At 47.3% G+C, this 24312-nt stretch overlaps 1 protein-coding gene across 1 annotated transcript; it reads left to right on the forward strand.

Annotated features, from left to right (window-relative positions):
- Window positions 1-23491, forward strand: LOC125717474 (E3 ubiquitin-protein ligase SMURF2-like). Its single transcript, XM_048990450.1, has 20 exons — window positions 1-527; window positions 9611-9649; window positions 10811-10919; window positions 11783-11916; window positions 12757-12822; window positions 12914-12998; window positions 13227-13310; window positions 13405-13607; window positions 13933-14017; window positions 14152-14310; window positions 14495-14548; window positions 14659-14845; window positions 15852-15955; window positions 16299-16413; window positions 17764-17942; window positions 19250-19387; window positions 19652-19772; window positions 20131-20332; window positions 20551-20626; window positions 21085-23491. The coding sequence occupies exons 1-20, from the start codon at window positions 476-478 to the stop codon at window positions 21182-21184; spliced, it is 2292 nt and encodes a 763-aa protein (XP_048846407.1). The 5' UTR covers window positions 1-475; the 3' UTR covers window positions 21185-23491.
- Window positions 23492-24312: the final 821 nt, after the last annotated feature.

The following is a 24312-nucleotide window of genomic DNA, read 5'->3' on the forward strand; positions in this document are numbered from 1 at the left end:
GGTGGGCTGCGCCGACGCAGTGGCGGTCCTTCTGGGGGTGATGACGTCACCTACCCGCCGCTCGGCCGCCTCAAAGGATGGTCCGGCCAGGACGGCTCCGCGAGTCCTCGCTTGCTCAGTCATTGGAGCTCGGCGGCGGTGGCGCTGCTGCGTTTCGCCTTCCCCGGTCCGATATGCTCAACCGATGCTGCTGAATGAAGATGCCGAAGGGGTCGGCGACGGCATTTCTCTGTTCGGACGACGCGGAACGGCGAGCGAATTAAAAAGCGTTGCTTTGGCGAGTCCGACGGCTGCGTGTTTGTGTGGAAGCGCGCGCGCGACGCTGGCGTGTGTAAATGGCAACGCGGTGCACATCCGGGCCACAATGCCGTGACTCCATTACTGTTTATTCACTGTGAAACTGGCGAAAGACCTACTAAAGGGATCATATTGATAATATTCTGCGGCCGCACGTCAAACTGGAAAACGAAGGGACATGTCTAATCAGGGGGTTAGGAGAAACGGACCGGTAAAATTGCGGCTAACAGGTAAGGATTTCTTGAAAACGTCCAGTGTGCTCACGTCTGCAAATGGATCCTTCCTGCGGGTTTCTTTGTAGCGCTGCAGCTTGCCTTTGCTACATGTTAGGGGGATGAGGGGAGTCATTGTTTGTGTGCTTTTCAGAACTGACGACTAAAAAAACGTTATGTATTTCATTATACACTGACGATAGGGAAAAATATCCAAATATGACAAGCTTATATATCTAGAAACAACTTCGCGAGCTGAAGTAACTTCGGGAAAAGCACCACGGAATCTGTAGCGCCTGGTTTAATGTTCCCATGACGATATAGTGTAACGTTGGCTAATAACGTTTGATAAATACCACGTTTTAAAGTGCGTTTCCCTAACTAGCTTGTTAATATACTACCCCTTTCCTAACCACCTAAGCGTTTAAGTCTTTGCTTCACGCTGTTTATCTTGGCTACAGATTATTTTTAAACTCTTTCATTTTAGTCCCATATTCGTGCGTGTTTGCGATACCGGTACTTGATGGGTTTTATTTCTGGGGATTCTTTAATTGCAGTCACGCCTTGCAACAAATCAAACAGGATGAAAACAGAACGTCGGCGTGACTCCGAGAAGAAAATAGTTTCATGCGTGTGTAAATATGGAATTAACACTGATGCCGAGAGTTTAAGATCATGAGCTTATATATTTTCACAGAATTAATTCACGTGTCGACGTGGTAGTGCTCTGTTTCGCCAACGAAATGCGACGTATGAAACTGTCTCCACGGGGTTTGTCTGTAAAAAGATCACGAATGCGTATGAATGGATAAGGGCCAGTCTGTGTTGTGAACGGGCAATGAGTCCATTGAGCATTTGGGTGACTACTTAAGCAGTAGAGAATGATATAAAATATAAACCGTGTATTACCGGTGTTTTAATAGCACCTTAATTGCCAAATCGAAACTTGCTCGAAAGACTGTAAAGCGCTATACGTGTGTGCGCACGCGTGGGTTAACTTGATCTCTTTCAGATGCATGTATCGGGCAGCAACTGGGAATGAGAGTTTCTGAAGATTATAAAAAGAGGAAATCACATCGGATACAGACTTAATTATGAAATTGTGTACAACTATCATCTTCAGGATTTCCCTCGAAACGTATGTTTTGTGAAGTATGAAACAAGAAAGGCCTGTATTCCGGACGAAGAGGTCTTTAAGTTTCATAGTTTTTGATTCCAGTATGTAAACCAATTCAAATCGGAGCACGTAAGCCAAGAAAATACTGTGAGTGAGGGTTGTCCTCTGAATGACGGGCACAACAGCTTTATTATTTAGGGATTTGGGATTTCATTAAATCCTCATATTAGTGGCGGTCATTTTAGTTTGAAGACTATGGGAAGAGTGTCGTTCTTTCATGCGTTAAGATACGTCTCGGATCTGTTACATTCATACGATGCCAACCTGATGAATTAGAACCGAAGACTTAAGCCTAGCGCCGTGTTCGGCACTCCGTTACAATTCTGTTAATCAATGGGGCGAAGCTACATTTTGAAACAGTTATAGTGATTATTATTATTATTATTACTATTTACTGTTGCTGCTGAATTAAGACTCGTTAATGAGGACTGCTAAGTTTGGTATGATAGTTTACTTTTTAGGCGCACGAATCATGGATCCTGTCTGCTCAAGTTCTCAGCCCGTGATGGGTGTTGCAATTAACACCACAACAAATCTTTTGGTAGCCCTCTCACTAAAGTGTATCTCTGCTAATGTACAAACTATTTCACGGTCTGCCAGATGGCGCTGTGCATATAAAGAGTACCTTTATTTCAATAGAAGACACTAAAAATAACAATCGTACCTTGTACTTCAGCTCAGCTTGGTGATTCAGCCACAACATGTAACGAATTATTCAGTTTGAGTGGTGGTGTTCCTGCTCCTGTAGTGGGCTGTCCAGTGATGGCATGTACATTTCAGTTTGGGCCGAATGATGTGAGCGATCTCCGTGAGTACCACTCTGCGCGGACAAGAACTTCAGAGTGAGCAACAGATCACAAATCTGTTCACTGTGGCTCTAAATATATAAATGTTGTACAGGGCTAACAGTTTCCTTATTCTTCAAGCAGGGGGTGACCTATTTATGCAAAAACGGATCCAGACACTCCAGTGGTAAAGGACAAAGCCAGTGTGTGTTGTAGGTTGTTGTATAAAATATTATTTGGGCAGTGGCTTTAGTATCCTGAAAAAAATGTTGCCTTGCAATGGAAGGGCAATTTTATATATGTGATGAAGCTCCCTGCATGTGTGAGTCCGCCATGATGATGATGTCATTACCACCTGGGCATTGGTGTTGGGTTTAGTGGCCTGATTCCTATACTTAATCACTTCTGCTCACTGTGCCACGGCAGGTCGGTTTCGGTGTACCACGCCCATCATCTCTTGGCCCCCCCCCCTTCCCTCCGTTATCATTCGTCATCCATGACTGATGGGGAAACTGACTGACGGTGCGGTTTCTTGGGTAGTGACCTTCAGCTTGGCGCTTCCAAATGACCCGCCACTCTCCCCCACCCCCCCTCGGCAGCTGCTTTGCTGTCCAGATTGGAAAGCTGGAAAGCCAAAACGGTCGATGTCAGCGTGTCCATTTGAAGGTTCCTGCACGAGGTGCAGGTTTGCTGCTCGGAACAGCAGAGATGGGCAGAGATACACAGTCAACCTGGTCGCAGGGTCTCTGGGACGCCACAATCCGCGGTGACGCTGCTGCCCCAGAGCACCGATTGCCCCGCCATTTACGGATATACCACTGACCTATTTTCGCTTTCACATAGTCTTAGCCAGTCAGTCAAATCCAGACTGTGACTACCTGTGTTGTCGCTATCGCCAGCCTCGTGTTCTTGTTGGAAAGTCCCACATTTATCAGTTCTGTTATTTACAGTTGTCTTTTCCCTGATCTGCTGCCAGGAATGGTAGTGTTCTTTTTTGAAAGCACCAGAACAGTGCGTCGATGGTGATTTAGGAGAGCAGAGGCAGGTGAGATGATCAAGATGAGGGTGGATGTACAGTTTGTAAAGCACAAAGATTAACTCTATGTTCTCGAATGCTTTTTTTTTTTAATGGGGTGGAGAAAGGATAAATGAAAGTGATCGGTCACCTAATTTTTAAAAGGTTAAGAGAACGAATGTTCCTTGGTGCCACTATCTGGGGCAACAGCATACAGGTAGTAGGGGCTGCCCCCCCCCCAATTTCTGACCTACTGAAGTGTATGACAGAAGCACGTACAGGCTGATTCTCAAACACCCGAAACTGCGGAGCAAATTCCTGCCCTTCGTTTGTTCCTAAGATCGCTATTTCTTGACATTTCTGTCCCATAATGGCCCGCTTGTTGAAAACCTTTTTTTTTTTAATCAGTCCTGTTGCCACAACACTGACCGTGTCAGTGATTGTCTCTCGGAATTTGCTGCGTATTAAAGGAAGGAAACGGTATTGAGTGGCATGACGGTAAGTCAGCGTCCCCTCCCTGCCAGCCGCGTTTTCGTTGGGACGTTTCCAGCTTGACCGGCTACTTTTTTTTTTTTTTTTGTCGGTTCCTTGCATCAGTGCTGCCGTGACAACAGGAGCTGTAACACAATCTTTGCGTAGACGAAACTTAGCCTGTGATGTAACCTTGAGATAGACAGTCAGTTTGTTTTGCATTCATCCAGGCTGTAAATAAAGGCCGGATATAAGAGTGGAGTAAACTCCTTTCACTGTTAAACACGTTTTATTCTATTGTCCCTCTTTTCACTGCCTTAGGCAGAGTTACCACTTTTTACTAAAAACATCTTTCAAAGAGCCAGTAAAGTTGAGGCAGGCTTTTTTCGTTTTTTTTTTTTTTTTTATGTAGCAAAAGCTAATGTTAAGTATCTTATTTAAATGGTTTTGACTGTTCAACATTTTATAGTTATTAATGAAGTTCTTGATTTATTATCGGCTTTAATGCTTGTATATTCTCACCACTAATATATCCCTTAGTTGCCGGCATGGTCTTAAGTCAACATGACTAACTGTACGAGTGGTCTCAGTCGTCCTGACTGTCTGTAACGTGACATTTCTCGCACGAGCCGACTTTTACCCTGACAGTCACATGTCATCACACCTTTTTGACGCACCCCTTGCCTTAGCGAGTGCTCTTCAGAGGAGATTGTGTCGTGACATGCGGATGTATTGTCTACACACATTCCATGCATTTTTTTTGTTTTAGGGTTTCTCCTTTTATAAAAAGAGACTGCATTTCTGTATTAGGGTTTTTAGGTCCTTGTTGCTCCTAGTTGTATTATTGGGTTCTTTAAAATGCAGCTCTTAAAAGTACACTAGTTAAATGTCAGGTGTAGCCACTTGTGCTGAAATAGTGAAAGTAAATTATTACCAATTCAAGTAATAAATAGCCCAGTGGCTTTGTGTGACGTCTGCATACGCAGACCAATGAAAAGTCACAAGTGTGCAATCTAACGAAGAAGCCGTGAATGGAATGTTTGCGGCACCATTAGCTGCATTTGCAGTGGAAACCTGGACTTGCATCCCTGCCTGGTTCTTGTTCTGCCACCATTGTTGTGAGATTAGAGCGTTTCCCTTTCTTGGCTCTCTGCCTTTTCATCCATTTCCTCCTGTCTTGGGTTTGACTCCTCCCATTCTCTGCTGGCTGCCCGCCTGCATGTAGTTCAACTTTTCATGTAATCGTTTAGTTGCAGGTGTAAAAATGTTACATTTTGTCAACTATTAGCCATGGGGATCCACAGGTGGCCAGCCAGCATTGTGCTTTGGTCTAATGACTTAATCCTGTTCTAATACTGTCCTGTGTATCCACAGAGGTGGAGATTTCAGATCCGGAGAGTACAGATCCAGACCAAGATTTTGTTTCGACCAACCAGTTGAGTATAAAGAGTCACAGTCACAGAGTCCTCAGCTGGTTGGTCGAAAGAAAATCTTGGCCTGGATTTGTACTCCACCTCCGTATATCAGTATCGTACCATGGTGCCAAAAATTCAGAATGGTACAATTTCATTATTTTGCAAATTTTGGTATTCAATGAAAATGTGCCGTAAAAAACACTTGTGCAGAGAAGCTTCTTGGATGGAAGATGGAAACAGCTGTTGCCCTCTGTCCACCTATTGTTGAAAAGCAGGACAGCATAAGTAAGACACGGCGTTATTTTGTTTTTAATGCAAACTAAATGGGCAAACCTGCTGACGGCCCCAGTATGCAAACACTGCTGTAAGGGGGCAACACGTCTGACCTGGCGAAGCATCGGTCTCTCACTGACCGTGACTCTTTATACTCAACTGGTTGGTTGAAAGTAAATCTGGGTCTGATTTTTTTTTTTTATTTTATTTTATTTTTTTTTACTTTCTGGACCTGAAATGTCTGCCTCTGGTTTAAAATGCTATGGAGCTAACGTGAGTTCATTCATATCCCTTTCCCAAGTGACGAAAATAGGCTGGGCTAAATGACGAACAGAACAAACACAGATATAAACCTGACATCAGCGCATTATCTTGTAACTGCTGAGGCCAAATTGATATCCGAATCGATGCATGTTTCACTGATAATGTTAAAGCCATATTACAAGCCATTACTGGTGGTTTAATTTATGGACAGCTCTGTATTTCAAAGCAGTACTGATACATTATTTATACCAATGTAGCAAAGCTGCTATTGATCCAGCTGTAACCTGTTATTGGGTTTTTAAAAACCTATTTCTGGATTAGACCCAGGGAAGCAGAACAGCGCTGCCTGGAGCAGGGCGTGGGATCCGAGGTGCACTAGGACCTTGGGGGAGCGCGGAGCGCTTGGCACGCTGAAGGTCCACATGCCTGCTTCATTCACAAGAAATTGGCCTATTGCAGGAAAACTGTCACATTGTGTCAATTCAGGCTTCTCTGAGTTCTGGTCATTTTTACTTAAAGTAGAATAATGTAATATGATGTAACGACACCTCGGCACGGCCTGCTTATGTAGGTCTGATCAGATCTGCTGCGAATCAGGAGAGAAACTAGTGTCAGCCTAAAACCCTTTAAGTGTTTTTGTTTTTTAATTGAACTTTCAGCCATTAATCATGATGGGAGTGCTTATGGGGGTTTCTCAGACCCACAGAGGGATGTCTTTGGGCTCATCCTGAATGGCAATGCGACAGCGCTTCCATAATCCCGCTTCTCATGGAAAACGAAGCGTTCTTTGTACTCTGCGTGTCACTGTCCCCTCAGCTTGATATCTCATTACCTACTTTTGTCTAATCTGCTCCGTTCTCTCCGAGGTGGGAAGATGCGTTTTGCTGTATATTTCGGTCAGCTGTAGCGGAATTCGCTGAGTGCGGGGTCCCTGCTCTGTAAATGAGTCTTGGCGGGCCGTGTGCTCGGGGAAGCGTGCCAGAGGAATCGGAAATAAGCACCAATGGAGGGAAAATCTCCGCCTGCCTTTTGACTTGTTCCCGTTGCCATGGTGATGCGGTCCGGCAGCAAAGGCATGTGATGGGATGTACACAGGGCATGTGTGCTGGGCAGAGTGCCCCACAGGAAAAACAGTTTAACAAATGTCCATTACATTAGCTAATCTTTTTGGTGCCTTTTTACTTCTGTGAGTTCAAAGAAGCTTTTGCCAGTAACGGGACGTGAGAATACAGGTTATTTTCTTGTGTAATGAAGGAAAAGGACATGCAGGCGATCCCTGGGTTACGATAGTGTTACGTTCCGACAGGTTTATCGTAAGCTGAAAATGCATTTTAATGCAGTACGCCTAACCGAACAAACATCACAGCCTAGCCTCCCTTAAACATGCTTAGAACACTTACATTAGCCTACAGTTGGGCAAAATCATTAACACAAAGCCTGTTTTATAATAGTCTTACATATCTCAGTTTATTTAATAATCATACCCATTGTAAAGTCAAAATATCATAACGCGCACCTTCATAACCTGGGGAGTGTCGATGGTCTTCACAGTAATATGACGGTCCTCAGAGACACAACACGGTTCCAAGGATGTTTGGATGCATGGTCGCAGTGCCAGCCCTGGTTTTGGCCACTTTAGTCTGGTTTATGCTTTAAACAGACAAAGCTGTCATTGTTTACTCTGAGCTTGTGCACATTTTCAGATTCTATTTCTCTTCTTTAAAATCAGTTAACGTTCTGTGTGCATTAACGGTCCACCCGATTGGCCCCAGTTGTGTGAAAGAGCCAATAGAAAGTGATGAATTAATACTGGTGTACCCGTGCCCATCAGTGTGATGGATAGATCTCCCATTAGAGTAAATGAACAGATCCCTACAGCCATGCATTTTCCTTTTGGGTTTGCCTTGTTCCTGGATGAGCAAAATCCAACCTTTTTTTTTTACTAAGATGCCCAAGAAACGGCCTGTTCAGCTGTCAGTGTACGGCGTGCTCACAACAGGCAAGGGGGGTGCTTCTGGCCTCCTCTCAGGCAGGTCAGGGCTCTAGAAAGATCCGTGTTCTAGGCCGCATCAGGTATATTTAGGTTTGTGCTTCTGTGAACATCCTTTATGTGGAAGGGGGAAGGGAAGACCAGGGAGCTCTTAAAATCGACATCAGCAACTGATGACAAATTTACACCGAGCTGGAGAGGCACTCACGGCTTTCTCTGGACGATTGTGGGCCTTTATCGCAAGACAGCACGGCTGGTGATTTATTGTCTGGGAAGTGATGCATCTGACCGAATCGGGATGTGTGTCTCTTTCCTCACTTGGGTTTTGAGGATTTAGATCACGTAAGTGTAGTTCCAGAAGTACTGTGACAGCACCTGGTTGTGGAGTGAAACCTGAGAACAACCTGTGTCTTTTGGGGGACTGGGGACATGACGTGGACGTGTCTTAGGCGCCTTCAGGGTGGCTCTCCGTCAACCGGTCCTATTCCTGCTAAAATGATCCCAGTCTGCCTGCGTCAGTGTGCTGCAATCAGACGTCTGTACTATCTAGGTCTCGTTAGAAATGCATACGTCTCCCTTATCTCTGCCGGAGATCACAGTAGTATCACTGGAATGCAGGTACAATTGGGCTGGAGAATTTTGAGTGGCATAAATGAATCGAGTCAAGCCGTTGGACAGTGTTTTACTGCTTGACACAGCATGACCCTTTACATATCACGTGACGGATGCATCGAGAGTAATTAAAGAACGAGGTCCCCGCCCCCGGAAGCTGTGGATTCCATTACCCTCAGTTCTGGTGTAAGGCAGTGTTTCCCAAATCGGTTCTTGGGGACCCATAGTTGGTCCATGGTTTTCTCTCCCTCCCAGCTCCCATTAGGCTGAGCAAAAAAAAGATGTAAAGACGTGATACCTGAGGACCCAATTAGGAATCGCAGGAGTAAGGAGTGGGAGAGGTGACAGGGGTTCCTGAATTGTGGGCTTGAGGAAGAAGAGGGCGAACTTCACTTATGAGGTGAAGGTTTTGACCTGCTGTGCGATGTCATTACAGTGTTAGCCATTAAGGGCCCCCATGAGCTTTAACAGATGTCAGCAGGTGGGACGACAGGTTCTAAGTTCAAATCCCAGGTGGAGTCCAGTTTCCAAGATGAAGGCGTTCAGCCCGCATGGTTTTGCTGAAAGACGCCCGCCTGAGAATGTGAGCTACGCCTGCACTGCCTGCAGCATTGCTGCATCGCCCGGGAGTGGATGGTGACTTCCTGTGGCATTCTGGGCATGTGCGTTTTTGTTAGCTTTCCAGAAATGGTCAGTTCCCTTTGTTTTGAAAGCCGGCCGTTGCTGCAGCAACAGCATCCCTGGCCAGCTGGAGTTCTGTGTCCGGGGGGGGGAGATGAAGTGATTTGAATGCTTTGCTGCTCATTGCTATGGCAGCTTGAGACTTTTGCGCCAGACTGGAGGAACCGTGAGAAGGGATTCAGGGCGTCACATTCATGCTCTCGCTTAATTCTATTTTCTGTTGTACTACATGCAGAACATATCAATTTTTGGATAAAAATTTCTTCCTTTCACTGACATTCTTTGTTGAATTTTTTTTTCAAGATACTTCTAAAAGCAAAACTGCAGTAATCCGCCAATGTAATGATGCGTACACCCAGGAAGACAGTGAGTGAGGTCTCTAAAAAATGCTAACTTGTGTTTTGTTTTTCTTTCACAGTCCTTTGTGCGAAAAACCTGGTGAAGAAAGACTTCTTTCGTAAGTAACCCATTTAAAAAGGTCTATTTCGGTCACATAGCACCATGCAAATGAATTTTTTTTTTGTCGAAAGCCGCCTGCTTTGAAGCCCGTCGGATGAGTGTGTCTCGGGAGAAATACAGATTTTGGGTCACTTTAGAGTTTGAAGTGGCGGCACGTGGTTAGGACTGGTCTGGGGTGAGCGCTCTCTGTCGGAGTGAGGACAGTTGTAAACAGATCATCTGCGAAGTTACCTAAATTGAGATTTATTTAAAGGAAAATCACTTAAGTCTCATGTGGCCTTCCACTATGGGTTCCTAAGCGACAAAGAAAAGTGCATTCTAGGCATAAATAAATCAACAGCCCAGTCGAGCCGTGCTGGGCCAAACAAACCCATAGTGGAGATGTACTTGTCCGGAATAGTGTGGTTCGGTCTCCCTCTGTTTTGGCCCGAATCCCCGATGCATTGTGGGTACGGTTCTTCCCCATTTTAGCATGGACACTTTGGTCACCACCCAGGCAGGGACTGTCAGCACCCTCTGTGTCTGTCTGTGTTTATGGCTTTGCACAGATGCCCTGTGGATAGTGTGACTCGGCTGGTTTGGCACAGCCATCAGTTAACATGAACTCGCTCAGCTGTTGTGTAAGCAGGCACGTGGGTCACATGATCTCCCGCCTTTGTGATTGGCTGGCACACTGAGCACTTAATCTTGTCCATAGGGAAGAGATCACACTTGTGTAAGTTCAGTTAAAAATCTTTATCTAAAAGCCCTTTTATTTTTTAGGTATCATTTAGAGTTGAAACCTAATACAGCCGAAATTAGTCATGAATACGAGAGATGTTTTTTGGCTTTCCAGTTCTGATTTGTCGCTAATTAAAGGCTTGAAAGGAACACCTGATTATCTCTTTCTTCCAGCATGAAAAGCCACAAATGTCAGCACAGTTAACTGCATCGATTTACATTCATTCGTCACCTCAGGTGATGGGCGGCTTGGTCCATAAAATGCTCGGCTAGGGATCGGGCAGTCGCATGACAAGTTCTGTATTCATCTCTGGCTTCTTGCTACTCCAAAGCCTCCACAGGTCCCTGGGAATCTCTGATCTGCAGTGTGATGTTTGACATTTAATGCTGACCTTTGACCTCTGGCCGGCATACATGGATTCTGATTCTGCTTCTCCAGGTCTCCCGGATCCCTTTGCCAAGGTGGTGGTGGATGGATCAGGTCAGTGTCATTCCACTGACACCGTGAGGAACACCCTGGACCCAAAGTGGAACCAACACTATGACCTGTACGTGTATCCCGGTGGGCCTCACAAACAGTGCTGTGTGTGTGTGTGTGTGTGTTTGAGACAGAGAGAGAAAGATCTGAGCCTCTGATGATGCAGGGAGCCTGGGTGGCAATCCAGACAGGGACTAGGGCATGTGTTTGTGCTGAAAGTCTGTGTGGAATAATGTGGGAGATTAACGATAGCAGTATGAGAAGCTTCCTCTGAGAACCCCCTCTGCTTTTATGGTGGGGGGGGGGCGGTGTGTGCGTCTGTGTGTGCGTGTGTGTGTGTGTGTGTGTGCGTGTGTGTGCGTGTGTGTGTGTGCGTGCGTGCGTGTGCGTGCGTGCGTGTGTGTGTGCGTGCGTGCATGTGCGTCGTGTGCGTCTGTGTGTGCGTGTGTGTGGTGTGTGTGTGTCTGTGTGTGTGTGTGGTGTGTGTGTGTGTGTGTGTGTGTGCGTGTGCATGCTTACCGTAAATGCCGTCTGCCAGACAGGACGCGCTGAAGGGACTTCCTCTGATCCCACGCCGTCAAACACACCCAGGGTCGTTCTGTCTCTTCTGGGAAATGCCCCCCCCCCCCCCCCCCCCACACACACACACACACACACACACACACACACACACACATATAGCAGTAGTTATTGTGGGATTCCACATCCTGCTTATTCTGTGATGGGATCCGTCCTCGGTCATACAGCTGTCATTCTGACGGGGGCTCCATGTTGTAATAGAAATTGCTAGCAGGGCTTCCCGAAGTCGTGTGGTTTGTGCGAGCCCCCCTCCCCCCCCCAGTCCAGCCTATACCGTCCTGGCAGTGTCTGCTTTGAAGGTCACGCTTTTATTTATTTTTTTTTAAATTCCATTCCCTTTCCGCCTCCGCCCAGATACATCGGCAAGTCCGACTCCATCACCATCAGCGTGTGGAACCACAAGAAGATCCACAAGAAGCAGGGCGCCGGCTTCCTGGGCTGCGTCAGGCTCCTGTCCAACACCATCAGCCGGCTCAAAGACACTGGCTGTAGGTGGCCCTTTTCCCAGGGTCAGGGTGCTCTTGGGGGGCGGGTGGGGGGGGTGCGACTGACTGGAGTCGGTCTGTTCTGCTAACTGATGCTCTTTGTGCCTCAATCGCTGCGGCCTGTATCTCCGTGACGCTGACGCTGCCTATTCCTGGTGGGTCCCTTCGAGCTGCTGCCATCTGGGAGTAGGAGGTGGGAGTAGCGATCTCCAGACTCCCTGGATGAGTCCGACTTAAAGCACGAGCCAAGCGTTTAGCTTATAAATGATGCAGCCATTCCAGGTCATTCCGCGGGGCTGCGATGGCAGGTGGCCCCCCTCTCATTATCCAGAATTCCCCGGGGGTGGTTTCCGTTTCCAGGAACAGCGTCTCGCCACAGAGCTGTCTTTCTCAGCCCTGTGCTTCCCGGTGCTCTGTGACTGGCGCTCAGTGTGTGTGTGTGTGTGTGTGTGTGTGTGTGTGTGTGTGTGTGTGTGTGTGTGTGTGTGTGTGTGTGTGTGTGTGTGTGTGTGTGTGTGTGTGTGTGTGTGTGTGTGTGTGTGTGTGTGTTGGGTCTGGTCCTGTAGCCCTCTGAGCTGCCACAGGGTGACCGGCCCTTTTCGGATAGCTGATTTATTTTTTTTGTCATTTTGCTGGCACTGACTCTGGATCAGCTCCATTGGCATCATGGTCACGCTCAACAAGAAACTGCTAATTATTCCTCTTGTACCTTAGTCAGTTGGGGGGCAGAGATGCAGGAGGGCGTACCTGATACCCTGACGGCCCCCTCAGCACTGGCGAGGTTCTGGTGTGGCTTTGTTGAGCGATTTTTAACTAAATGAAGTTTCTTCTGGTTATCTACAGACCAGCGATTGGACCTCAACAAGCTGGGGCCCAATGACAGTGACACAGTGAGGGGCCAGATTGTGGGTGAGCAGTTTCAGGGTGCTTAATCCGGGGTCGGGGGTCAAAGGTCACGGCAGGGGCGGGCGGCATCCTGAGTCTCCTCTGGTTCTTCCAGTGAGCCTACAGTCTCGGGATCGCATTGGCTCGGGGGGGTCCGTGGTGGACTGCAGCCGCTTATTCGACAACGATCTACCTGACGGGTGAGCAGCCAGCCTGTTGTTTCCCAGTCCAGTCCTCGAGGACTTGCTGACGGCCCATATTTTTGCTCCTTCCCAGACAGTCCACATTTTCTGGTAGGGAGCTGGGAGGGAGCGAAAACATGGACTGTCTGCAGGGCCCCAAGGACTGGATTAGGAATCGTTGGTTTATTAGATAAATACTATTTATTTAATGAGACACGGATGGTAATTGTGTGGCGCTGTCTTTAGCTGGGAGGAGCGGAGGACGGCCAGTGGCAGAATCCAGTATCTGAACCACATCACACGCAGCACGCAGTGGGAACGGCCCACCAGGTCAGTCTGGTCATGTGACCCGCACATCGCCTTGGTAACAGAATAAGGGGATATTGAGTTGAGGAGCTGACTGGTGCCTTGGCCTCGTCTGCAGGCCGGCCTCGGAGTACTCCAGCCCGGTGAGGCCCCTCAGCTGCCTGCTGGACGAGAACACGCCGGTGTCGGAGGCCGACGGCGCCACCTGCAGTCCTGTGGGCGACCTGCGGGTGCAGGAGAGGCGCGTACGATCCCAGCGGCACAGGAATTACATGAGCCGCACACACCTGCACACGCACCCCGAGCTCCCCGAGGGCTACGGTGAGTGGCGCCCCCTGGAGGCTGCAGAAAGGGAGAGTGGCCCGTTAACGGGGAGAGACAGACAGCAGGGCTGTGCTCCTGCCACCCTGTTTGGGGAGCGTCTGAAGCATGCATGTAGCCAGGATGTAAAGTTACAGGGTTAACCGCGCCCCCCCCCCCCCCCCCCCCCCACACCACACAAAACGAAGTTTGCTGGACCCCGCACAGATTTCATTTCTGAGTACGGGCCTGTAGTCCTGTGTCTGTAGCTGCGTTTTTGGACGAAGGTTTTGGATAAAGGTGTCACGCCTGTGGCCGTAATGGCATGTGACATGTGTCCGTACAGAGCAGAGGACCACACAGCAGGGCCAGGTGTACTTCCTACACACCCAGACGGGCGTCAGCACGTGGCATGACCCCAGGGTGCCCAGGTAAGGGTCATCCTGGACCATGAGACAAACCTAATTACTGACATGGAGTCACACGACCAGGCATAGGGGTCCCTGAGAGCCTCTGTGCCAAGCGGGCAGCGTCGCTGACCGTCACCATGACGACTCTCTTAAAGGGACCTCAGCAACGTGAACTGCGAAGAGCTGGGCCCGCTGCCGCCTGGCTGGGAGATCCGTAACACGGCCACCGGCCGCGTTTACTTCGTGGACCACAACAATCGCACCACGCAGTTCACGGACCCCCGGCTCTCTGCCAACCTGCACAGGGTGCTCAGGTGAACGTGCTGGGGGCAGCGGCAGCGGGGGGGGAGTTGTGTACTCTTGCACTGAATGCCTTATATCAACCGAACTGTTTGTGGCCATCGCCCTGCCTTAACTGTGAACGTGCAGATTCCCTGCGTGTGTGAAAGCACTCGGCCGTTAAACCTGACGCCCGTTCTGCCCTCTCGTCCTGAACAGTCCGAGTCCCACCAGCTGCCGGGTCGCCATCGAGAGCCAGAACAGCAACCTCAGGTAGCGTGTCCACTCTCCAAAAATGTGTCTGAAACACTCACATGCTGCTTTTCTGGTCCTCCTGAAGACGAAGTCACTTATCTATAAGGCGGTTTGCCCGTCCCCCGCAGCCGCTACAGCCAGCAGCCGGAGCGCCCCCACCTGGTTCTGGGCTTGGAGGAGGCGGACTGCCTGCCGGTGCCTCGGTACAAGCGGGACCTTGTGCAGAAGCTGAAGAGCCTGCGGCAGGAGCTGGCGCAGCAGCAGCCGCAGGCGGGACACTGCCGCATCGAGGTGTCCCGCGAGGAGATCTTTGAGGTGGGGCCCCGGGAGGTTTCTGTGGCCTGTGAGGTGGAGCAGCATGGCGTCACGTCTTGCGTGGTTTTAAATTCCATTCTTCTTCTGGGAATAACAAAGGGGCCCATTCGAGGGTAACAAAGTGGTGATTTGGGCCTCTTCATGAACTTTCTGGGGGCCTTTTAGGTATGGGAATGTCATCCTGGGCTGCAATAGGCTGTGAAATGTGCGGGGGTGGGGGGTGAGCCCTGTTTTTATCTGCCCTACTGAAGGGAGACATTCTGTGTTGGGTGATTTCAACAAGAGGGGAAAGAGGTAAGACTGATGTTTCTCAAACCAGTCCTTGGGGACCCCCAGGCGGTGCACGTTTTAGTTGGGAGCTGGGGGCAGCAAAAATGTTGACCGTCTGTAAGGGAGCAAAAACATGGACTGGCTGGGAGGGAGCAAAAAATGTGGACCAGCTGGGGGTCCCCAAGGACCAGATTGAGTGTGTCATCAGAGCGGGACTTTGGGAGATCTGTTGGTTGAAGATGAGCAATTTGGCTGAGTGTTACTGCACAGAATGGAAGCTCTGACTCTCTGTCTCTTCTCTCACGTTGCTCTTTTCCTGGAAACACCTCGTATTCAGAAGACCCCCTGTGCTGTCCTGTATGGGATTTCTCATTACACCATTGACTGCTTGTAAAACACACATGTGCTTGGGTATTCTGCAGTGTGGGAGAGACCGATGACAGTTGTTAAAGGGGCTCAGGTGCTTAAAAGGATTCTGGTGTCTTCCTGCATATTATGCATTCCCCCAAACACCCCTGATGTTTAGCAAATCATTACAACTTTTACTTTGAAGGATTTTTTTGTAGTTTTTCTACATTTTATAAGAATGAGACAATTCATCACCCATCCCTGGTCTCTCCTACAGTTTTAACTCACTTAATGTTTAAGGGATTAATATAACACTGGTGAAGCACTGCACGTGTGCAGTGGCAGGAAGGGGGGCTCATGGGAAATGGTGTTTCTCTCCCTGTTGTAGGAGTCGTACCGGCAGGTGATGAAGATGAGGCCAAAGGATTTGTGGAAGCGGTTGATGTTGAAGTTCAGAGGAGAGGAAGGCCTTGATTACGGCGGGGTGGCTCGGTACGCATGTTAAGGAAATGAGAGTTTAGTATTCAAACGGCTGACCATAATAATTATGTTTTGATAACTGGAGGAAGAATGTTAGGGGTGTAACGATACATGAAATTCATAGTTGGGTATGAACCATTGCATAGGGCTCATGGTTCGGTGCACTTTCTGTACAACAGGGAAAAACCAGTTGCATTTGCCTGTCGAGTGCCTGAATAACAGAACAATGTTTTCTGCAAAAAGTCTCTATCAGTACTTAAAATGCTTAACTTGTGATTTGTGAGAAAATCCACGCAGGTCAGTGATTCTCTGAGCCGAGGATGAGCAATAACTAAAGTTGCTGTTGCCTGGGCAGGGAGTGGCTGTACCTGCTGTCCCATGAGATGCTGAATCCGTACTATGGGCTGTTCCAGTATTCGCGCGATGACATCTATACACTGCAGATCAACCCTGACTCTGCTGTGAACCCGGTGAGGCTGCTCGGGGGGGGATCCCGGACGCACCGACGGGCTCTCGGGTGACCCATGTGCACTGCTAAGTCCTAAGACCGCTACAGACAGCGGTTCAAAGCTATTTACCCAGGCAGTAAGTGAATATTTGCTCAAAAAAGCATCGAGATTGTGATATATACAAATAAACAGTAATACAATTACAAAGTAACAAGGATGTTGTCTGATTGCCAAAAAATAAATATCCTGTTGGTTACTTAGATGAACACAGCTTTGGTTCCCAATTCTCCTCAGGGAACTTTTATTTGTTAAATTTCACCACCAGCTCGCTTAACTGCCTTATTTAATTGACTTCTAATTATCCAAACAAAGTGTGGTAGCAAATTCAAAAAATACTGCAATACTGAGGCAACCTAAGAATTTTCAAAATGGCTAAGATGACACATGAACTATCATAGTTTTAGCAGTGAGTGACAGCCTGCTCAACTCTTCCCAGTGGGTGACCCAAGACACTGTCTGCTCATGAACAGTACTTAAAAGTCACTTCTTTAAGGGACAGAAGGAAGTCCATTGATTTTTCTCACTCAGCAGTTAGGCTTGTAAGATGTGTCGCGCCAAGAGAGGCATTCTTGTGGAAAGGCAACAAGCTGAAAGAACCTGTTCCATTCAAAGACCTATAAATCATGCAGCGACAACCAGTGACAGAGGGTCTTCTGGTGCCATGAATCCATATACAATGTTTTTGGTTCACAAGGGCACCAGACCATCTGAAGATGATGATGCCTTCCTTGAAGCATGGTGGTGGCTTTGTCATGGCCTATGGGTGTGTCCCTGCAAACGCTGTAGGGCACCTGGTCGGAATTGATAGAACGATGAATTAATCATGCCGTATCTTCAGTAAAGTGACTGGCAAAAACTTCATTTCTCTGGCACGATAACCACAAATACTCTGCAAACACAATTATGACCTACATAACTGAAGCTGTGTAGGATTGCTTGGATGGTGAGAAGAGCAGAAAGCAACTAAAGTCAACGGAAGAGCTTTATGGCCTGTCCATGAAGAAAGCTTGAGGAATTTACCACAAGACTATTTGGAAAAAAATACACAGCAGTGTCCCAAAGAAAGTTATTAGTTCTGTCTTCTGAGGGAGACCTAGTTGTTAGTTTCTTTCTTCCAGCGTTAATATTTTTTTCTGAGCAAATACGCACTTATTGCCCAGATTAATAGCCGGAAAGTTTTCATCCGCGCCATGAGACTTGTGTGCAGTATGCTGTTCTGAAGCTGCATCTGTAGAGCATTATAATGAATGTGAATTGGCACTTTGACAAAAGTATTATGAGCCTAATCTGTAGTGACGGTTCCTTCTGCAGGAGCATCTGTCCTACTTCCACTTCGTGGGAAGGATCATGGGTGTAGCCGTGTTTCACGGTCACTATATCGACGGCGGCTTCACGCTGCCCTTTTACAAGCAGCTTCTGGGAAAGCCCATCACCCTGGATGACATGGAGTCCGTGGACCCCGACCTGCACAACAGCCTGGTGTGGATCCTGTACGTGAGGAGGGCCGCGCCGCACACACACGTGCGCGCACATTTTGGGAAGCCGCTCCTCGTGAATTCTGAAAGCGCTCGCTCGTTCAAACTCCGATGCAGCAGAATGTACCTATGTGTATTTTCAAGAGGTGATGTAGGGTCAGATGCTTCCTGGAGCAAATGGGGGTTAAGTGCCCAATGATGAAGTCCATTTTACTGACCCTGGGATTCGAACCAGCAGCCTCCTAACCTGCTGAGTACACACCGTCCCCACATATATCTGGAAAGCAGCGCTGAACCAGCATAGCCAGGGAAACGTCCTGAACATACTCAGATGATAGTTAATTAAACTACAAAGAGCAAAAGATTAGTCTCAGTGTATCAGTAGAGCAGCAATGCTGACTCCCTCCGTCATGGATAATGGTGTTAATTGTCATGTCAGTAATGTCACATTTCCGGATCTTGCATGTCTGGGAGCCGATGTTTGGACCACAATATGTCATCTCCAGGAACATATCCATCAACTATAACAAAAGCTTGTTTTCTCAGACCAACACAAAATCATTCTGCTATTTACACATTTGTTTGATTTTCAAAATTCCGTGGTTGCTGTGGCTTCGATCCCCTCAGTCTGCCCAGGGTTGACGCTACATCAGATGGGTATCGTCACTGTTCTTCCGCACTCATATGGTCTTGCCCATAATCACTAACATACTTTTTGCCATTTACAATATTGCTTTGAATAATAATAATCATCACTTTATTAATCCCCGTGGAGAAATTCTTTTACGCTTCCCTCAACTTGCTCTTTGTAGAGTAAGCTGTCTATGAAGGGCTGCCACCCGTAGCGGCGCCCAGGGAGCTGGGGGTTGAGGGCCTTGCTCAAGGACCCGCAGACGTGCTGCGTTTGAACCGGCGACCTTGTAATCACAAGCACACAGGCTTAGCCCTCTGAGCAACTGACTTGCAAAGAATTAGCCCCCATTGCATCTTAATGGCTGGGCAGCTAAACATTATTTCAAGCAGAATTCACATAATTTATTAAACCATTAATTGTACAAGGGTTACTGGACATCCATAACTAACAATGCGATGCATTTTATCCTGTATATATATGTTAAGCAAGCAAGTAAGTAAGTAAGCAAGCAAGCAAATAAATTGAACACATGAGGTGCCCTTCCCCAGTGCAGTGCAGACCGTGGCTCCACTGCCTTTATTTTTATACACTAGCCTAGTTACTGCAGCTCGCTCGTTCTTCCCTCCCGAGATACTCCCTGACTCGGGCCGCTGTGTCACCTGACGGGAGATCTCTCCTCCCCAATCAGTGACAACGACATCACAGGCGTACTGGACCACACCTTCTGCGTGGAGCATAGCGCTTACGGCCAGATTGTGCAGCACGAGCTGAAGCCCAACGGAAAGAGCATCCCCGTCAACGAGGAGAATAAGAAAGAGTATGTGAGGTAAGGACTGCGTCCATCCGCAAGGCGCGGTGACTGTACTCCGCACGCCGACCTGAAGGCACGAATTCCTCTCAGCCGCCTGATGGAGACTAGAAGGAAAATAAACAAAATGGCTGAACAACCACACTCTCTAGAAACATGTGTTGAACACAAGGTCCATAACAAGGCCTTTGTTGTGTTGTCATCTCTGCTCTCTATATGCAGGGCCTTTCTCAGCAGCTTGAAGTAACTATCTGCCCTTCTTGTGGCTTCCTTATCCCACAGGCTCTACGTCAGCTGGAGGTTTCTGCGCGGCATTGAGGCTCAGTTCCTGGCCCTGCAGAAAGGCTTCCATGAGGTCATCCCCCAGCATCTGCTGAAGCCCTTCGACGAGAAGGAGCTGGAGGTACGGGACTCCCCCTTTACTGTGTCTGCCTGATGTTACCACAGAGTGAGATTCTTCCAACTAACCACAAGGCTGCCAGCTCTCATGCATCTAGCATGACACTCAGGCTTTCAGACTCTCACGCATCTTACGGCAAATCTGTATTATTCCATTATAAACCTAATATTAGCTGCAGACTATTCACAGGGTAGTAAAAGTCTTACATACATGTAAATGTGTGCGCAGACTCTCACTCCAGTCAGCTGACCGAAGTAGGCAACCCTGTGACCTGCCTTTGTAAATTTCCCATAAAGCCATGCAGTGGTCATGTGATCGGGCCTAGTTTTGACGCATTTCTTGCTGCCTACTTCTCTACCAGCTCATTGTCTGCGGTCTGGGCAAGATCGACGTCAGCGACTGGAAGGCCAACACGCGGCTGAAGCACTGCACGGCTGAAAGCAACATTGTGCGCTGGTTCTGGCGCGCGATCGAGTCTTATGACGAAGAGAGGCGCGCTCGCCTGCTGCAGTTTGTCACCGGCTCATCACGGGTCCCGCTGCAGGGTTTTAAGGCTCTGCAAGGTCTGTGGGCGCTTTTGTAAATATTACGCTGTGGGGACCAGATAACGTTTTGATTGGTTAGTTATGGTTATGGTTGGGGCCGTGCAGGGGTTACGGTTGTCATAGTGGGGATTAGGGGTTTGCCCATAGAATGAATTAGGAGTCCACACAAAGATGTGTGTGTGTGTGTGTGTGTGTGTGTTGGGCCCTCTTTCTGAAGCGCCGTGCATCTTCTGCAGGTGCTGCTGGACCTCGACTCTTCACCATCCACCAGATCGACGCTGACACCAATAACCTGCCCAAAGCCCACACCTGGTAAGTCTGTACTCTCCAGTGACACGAGCGGAGAGGAAATCCTGCTGAGCCCATTAGCTAAGTGCCTTTCAGAAATGCAAGGCCACTATGGGCCAGTGTGGCGGTGCAGTGGGTAGCACTGGAGCCTCACAACTCGGAGACGGGGGTTGGAGTGCCTGGAGTTTGCATCTGCTCCCCATGTCGTCGTGGGGTTTTCTCGCAGTCCAAAATCGCCCGTAGATGTGCATGTATGTGGGGATATTGTGTGAGTGTGTCCTGCGATGGGTTGGTACCCCATCTTGGGTTTTCCCTGCCTTGCGTCCGTAGCCTCTGGGATAGGCTCTGGACCCTGGATAGGATAAGAAAATGGATGGATGGAATGTCATTAATGATGTACAGCAACGTGTGAGCATTAGAGAATATGGTTTTCTGAAACGGGTTCACATTACAGATTAACCTAGAATCTGCTGCTTCTGTAGTTTCAACCGGATCGACATTCCGCCTTACGAAAGCTACGACAAGCTGTACGATAAGCTGCTGACCGCCATCGAGGAGACGTGCGGCTTTGCTGTGGAATGACGGGGGCGGAGAGGCACGTGACGGCGGGGTCAGAGACGTCCCAGCGACAGGCTCCGTCTGCCGTCCTCCATCTTTACACTCTACCTTGTTTTTTTTTTTTGTAATTTCCTATTTCAGCTGCTAAAAACATTGATGACTGCTAATGCCCTGGACCCGCAGGAGCAGGGGCACCCTAATCAGCATTAAAGGGGGGGACAGTGTTCTATAACATAGACTCCACAAGCAGCAGAGAGGGGATGTGGAGGGGGGGGGTCTAGCCTGGTGCTCCAGAGACCAGCCTGGCAGCTGAACTAGTCTCCTGTTCTTTTGATTGCTTGAATTATTTTTATATGGTAAGAACTGTAAAGAAAAAAGAAAAAAAAATAATAGGAAATTTTAACAAATTATTCCAATACTTTTTTTTTAAGAAAAAGGTCAAAGTATTCATTTTTAAATGCTAGACTTTTTGTGAATGGGACATATGCTTGAATGAAGTTCACCACTCTGACAGCAAGCTGAGAGGAGCTGAAGGGACGATCTCCTCCACCTGTACTGACTGAGTGTTCTTTTATATATTATGCACCTCTTCCATGCAGTCTGTTATTAAATTTAGCATTTAACCAACAAAATCATAGTTACCATGGAGCTGTAGAGGGTCGACGTTTCTTTGTACAGTCCTAATTGCCAGTTTGCTTATTGAACTAGACCAGGTTGGTGCTAAATAATTTCCCAGAAGACATATTAAGTGTTTAATTTCAGCGTCCTTAAGAAAAAATGATGATCTGTCCAGTGTGGGTGAGAGAAGCGTGACCCTGGCAGTCCTGATGCCTTTTGCCCTGCGTGTTTTGGGTGAGAGAAAGCTGAAGGTGGGCATTTTGCCTTGTAATTTCAGAGCACTTTACAAGAAAATACGGAGCAGTAGGTGCTTTTGTCACGTCGGTTTTAAATGTCTGGTAACATGCCATAGTCTACTCCAGTGTTTCCCAATCTGGTCCTCAGGGACCCGCAAGACGGTCCATGTTTTTGCTCCTTCCCAGCTCCCGGTAGGTGGACTGTCTGGCAGGGAGCTGGGAAGGAGCAAAAACATGGACCAGCTGCGAGTCCGCGAGGAGCGGATTGGGAAGCACCGGTCTACTCCAAAGATGTGTTCCATTGGCAAGTACGATGGCTCGTATCTGCTTATCTGCCTATCCTTCGCTTACACATGTCTTAAGTCCTTAAATACCCACCAGACCTCGCACCCTGTTCTCAGGAGCTGCAGTCTTTCGATGAATATATTTTGTTAAGCTAACTCACTTGTGGGTACATGAGTACAAAATATGTCTCACGATAGCATGTCTTAAACACTATGTTGAGTTGTTCTTTCATAAGAAAACTGGTGTCTGAAGGCGGGGTCATCTCCCATCTCCCGATCTGAGCATGTCTTCCAAACTCCTGGTCTTTTAAGAGGATTGTAACGATGTAACCCCAGCACACATACATCCTATGCGCACGCCCTACAAGCAGCTCAGCAGCTATGATTTAATTTTTTTTTAGTATAATTGTTGAATGTGCTTTTTTGTTACACCTAATGGGAATCTATTCAGATCATGAACGGTTTGCAGCATTTGAAATCACTCAAAATGAATATTGATTTTATATATATATATATATAGATATAACAATGTATGTAAAACTGTGTACAATGTAAAAACTCTCAATAGAGAAAATTACGTATTCCAAGGTTGGGCTTTGTACAGTATAAGATTCACATATGTGGAAGGCAGAACTTTTAATTTATGTTAACTTAATAGGGGGGACTGAAAAAAAAGACACAAGATGATCCCTTTTGCACACAGACAAGCTGCAAGTCGTGGTACCTTCCATCAATTTACCGGATAGTGTATGTACTGATCGTGAATGTACACGCGCCGGTATGTACGTACTGCGTGCATATGGATTGCTTCCAGTTCGGAATGTCATTGCATTACGATTGATCATTCCGAATGATCCATGGATACATTGGTTCTACTACAGTGCACTATTCTTACATTCTTACTATTCTTACAACTGTACATTGTTGATCAGTGATCTATTTTACAAAACCCCATACTTTCCTAGTATTCTGTCTAGAATTAGTACTGACTGGACTTGTTTTGTCTTCATCTTTAAGCCTCCGTGTTTTACTAACGTCCATTTTGTTTGTATTTATTACAGTATGTGTGTTTACAACATTCACTGTGTCTGTTCTGTGAGCTTGAAAACATTTTTTTAACTGTAACATTGTGTACACATGCAGAGGATGAGCAATAAAATATATACTGTTGTGGAACAAGAGTTCCTTTATGATATGGCGTTTTGGGTCACTTTATACACAAACACATGTAAATATAGTGCAAGATAATTAGTTCACAAAACTGTAGATGCTGTACACCACTGTGTAGAGCAGTTCCTTACTTTTCCTAATAGATGGCTCCCTGAATTCTAAAAACCACAGCTAGGACGTCTAAAATACGATGGTAGAACAAGCTCTGGCAAACTTCACAGGTACAGTATTGACATGCTTGCTAGCGCCCCCTAATGAACAAAAAAAAGCAGGAAATGCATACCAAAGACCACAGAGTTTAGTGCCCTTTGATTGACTTCACCAACAGCACTGAGTTGGAATTACAAATCGGCTCAGGACTTGGGGGTCCCCCACACCCCCAGGTAGATTGTGCCAACCATGGGGTTCTCACACCGTGAATTTTCCCTGGTATGCCAGCGGGTCAATCCAACCTTGTCCACCGTCATCTGATGCTAGAAATTCTGGTGTTATTTCCCATATAACCTCTGGTGCTGGTAACATCAGGAGTCATTTTACACACTGATGATTTTGAGGTATATTTTCCTTTAGGCCTCATTATGGGTTACATGTGTGTCTTTCTGTGGTTAATGTATTTCAGTCAATATGTAACATGATAGTAGGATCATAGACAGAGGTAGTTACAAAAATGGATACAATTAAAATCCTATGAAATTGAACGTTTGCTTTAATATTGCCTGTGAAAGAAATAGCAGTATGCTTTGACATTAAACAAGTCTGCCTTTAATAAAAACAAGTGAACCTGATTAAAAAGGTGAGAATTAATCCATCCATCCATTTTCCAAACCGCTTATCCTACTGGGTC

Source organism: Brienomyrus brachyistius, chromosome 22 (genome assembly GCF_023856365.1).
Source record: "Brienomyrus brachyistius isolate T26 chromosome 22, BBRACH_0.4, whole genome shotgun sequence".
NCBI classification, from domain to species: Eukaryota; Metazoa; Chordata; class Actinopteri; order Osteoglossiformes; family Mormyridae; genus Brienomyrus; species Brienomyrus brachyistius.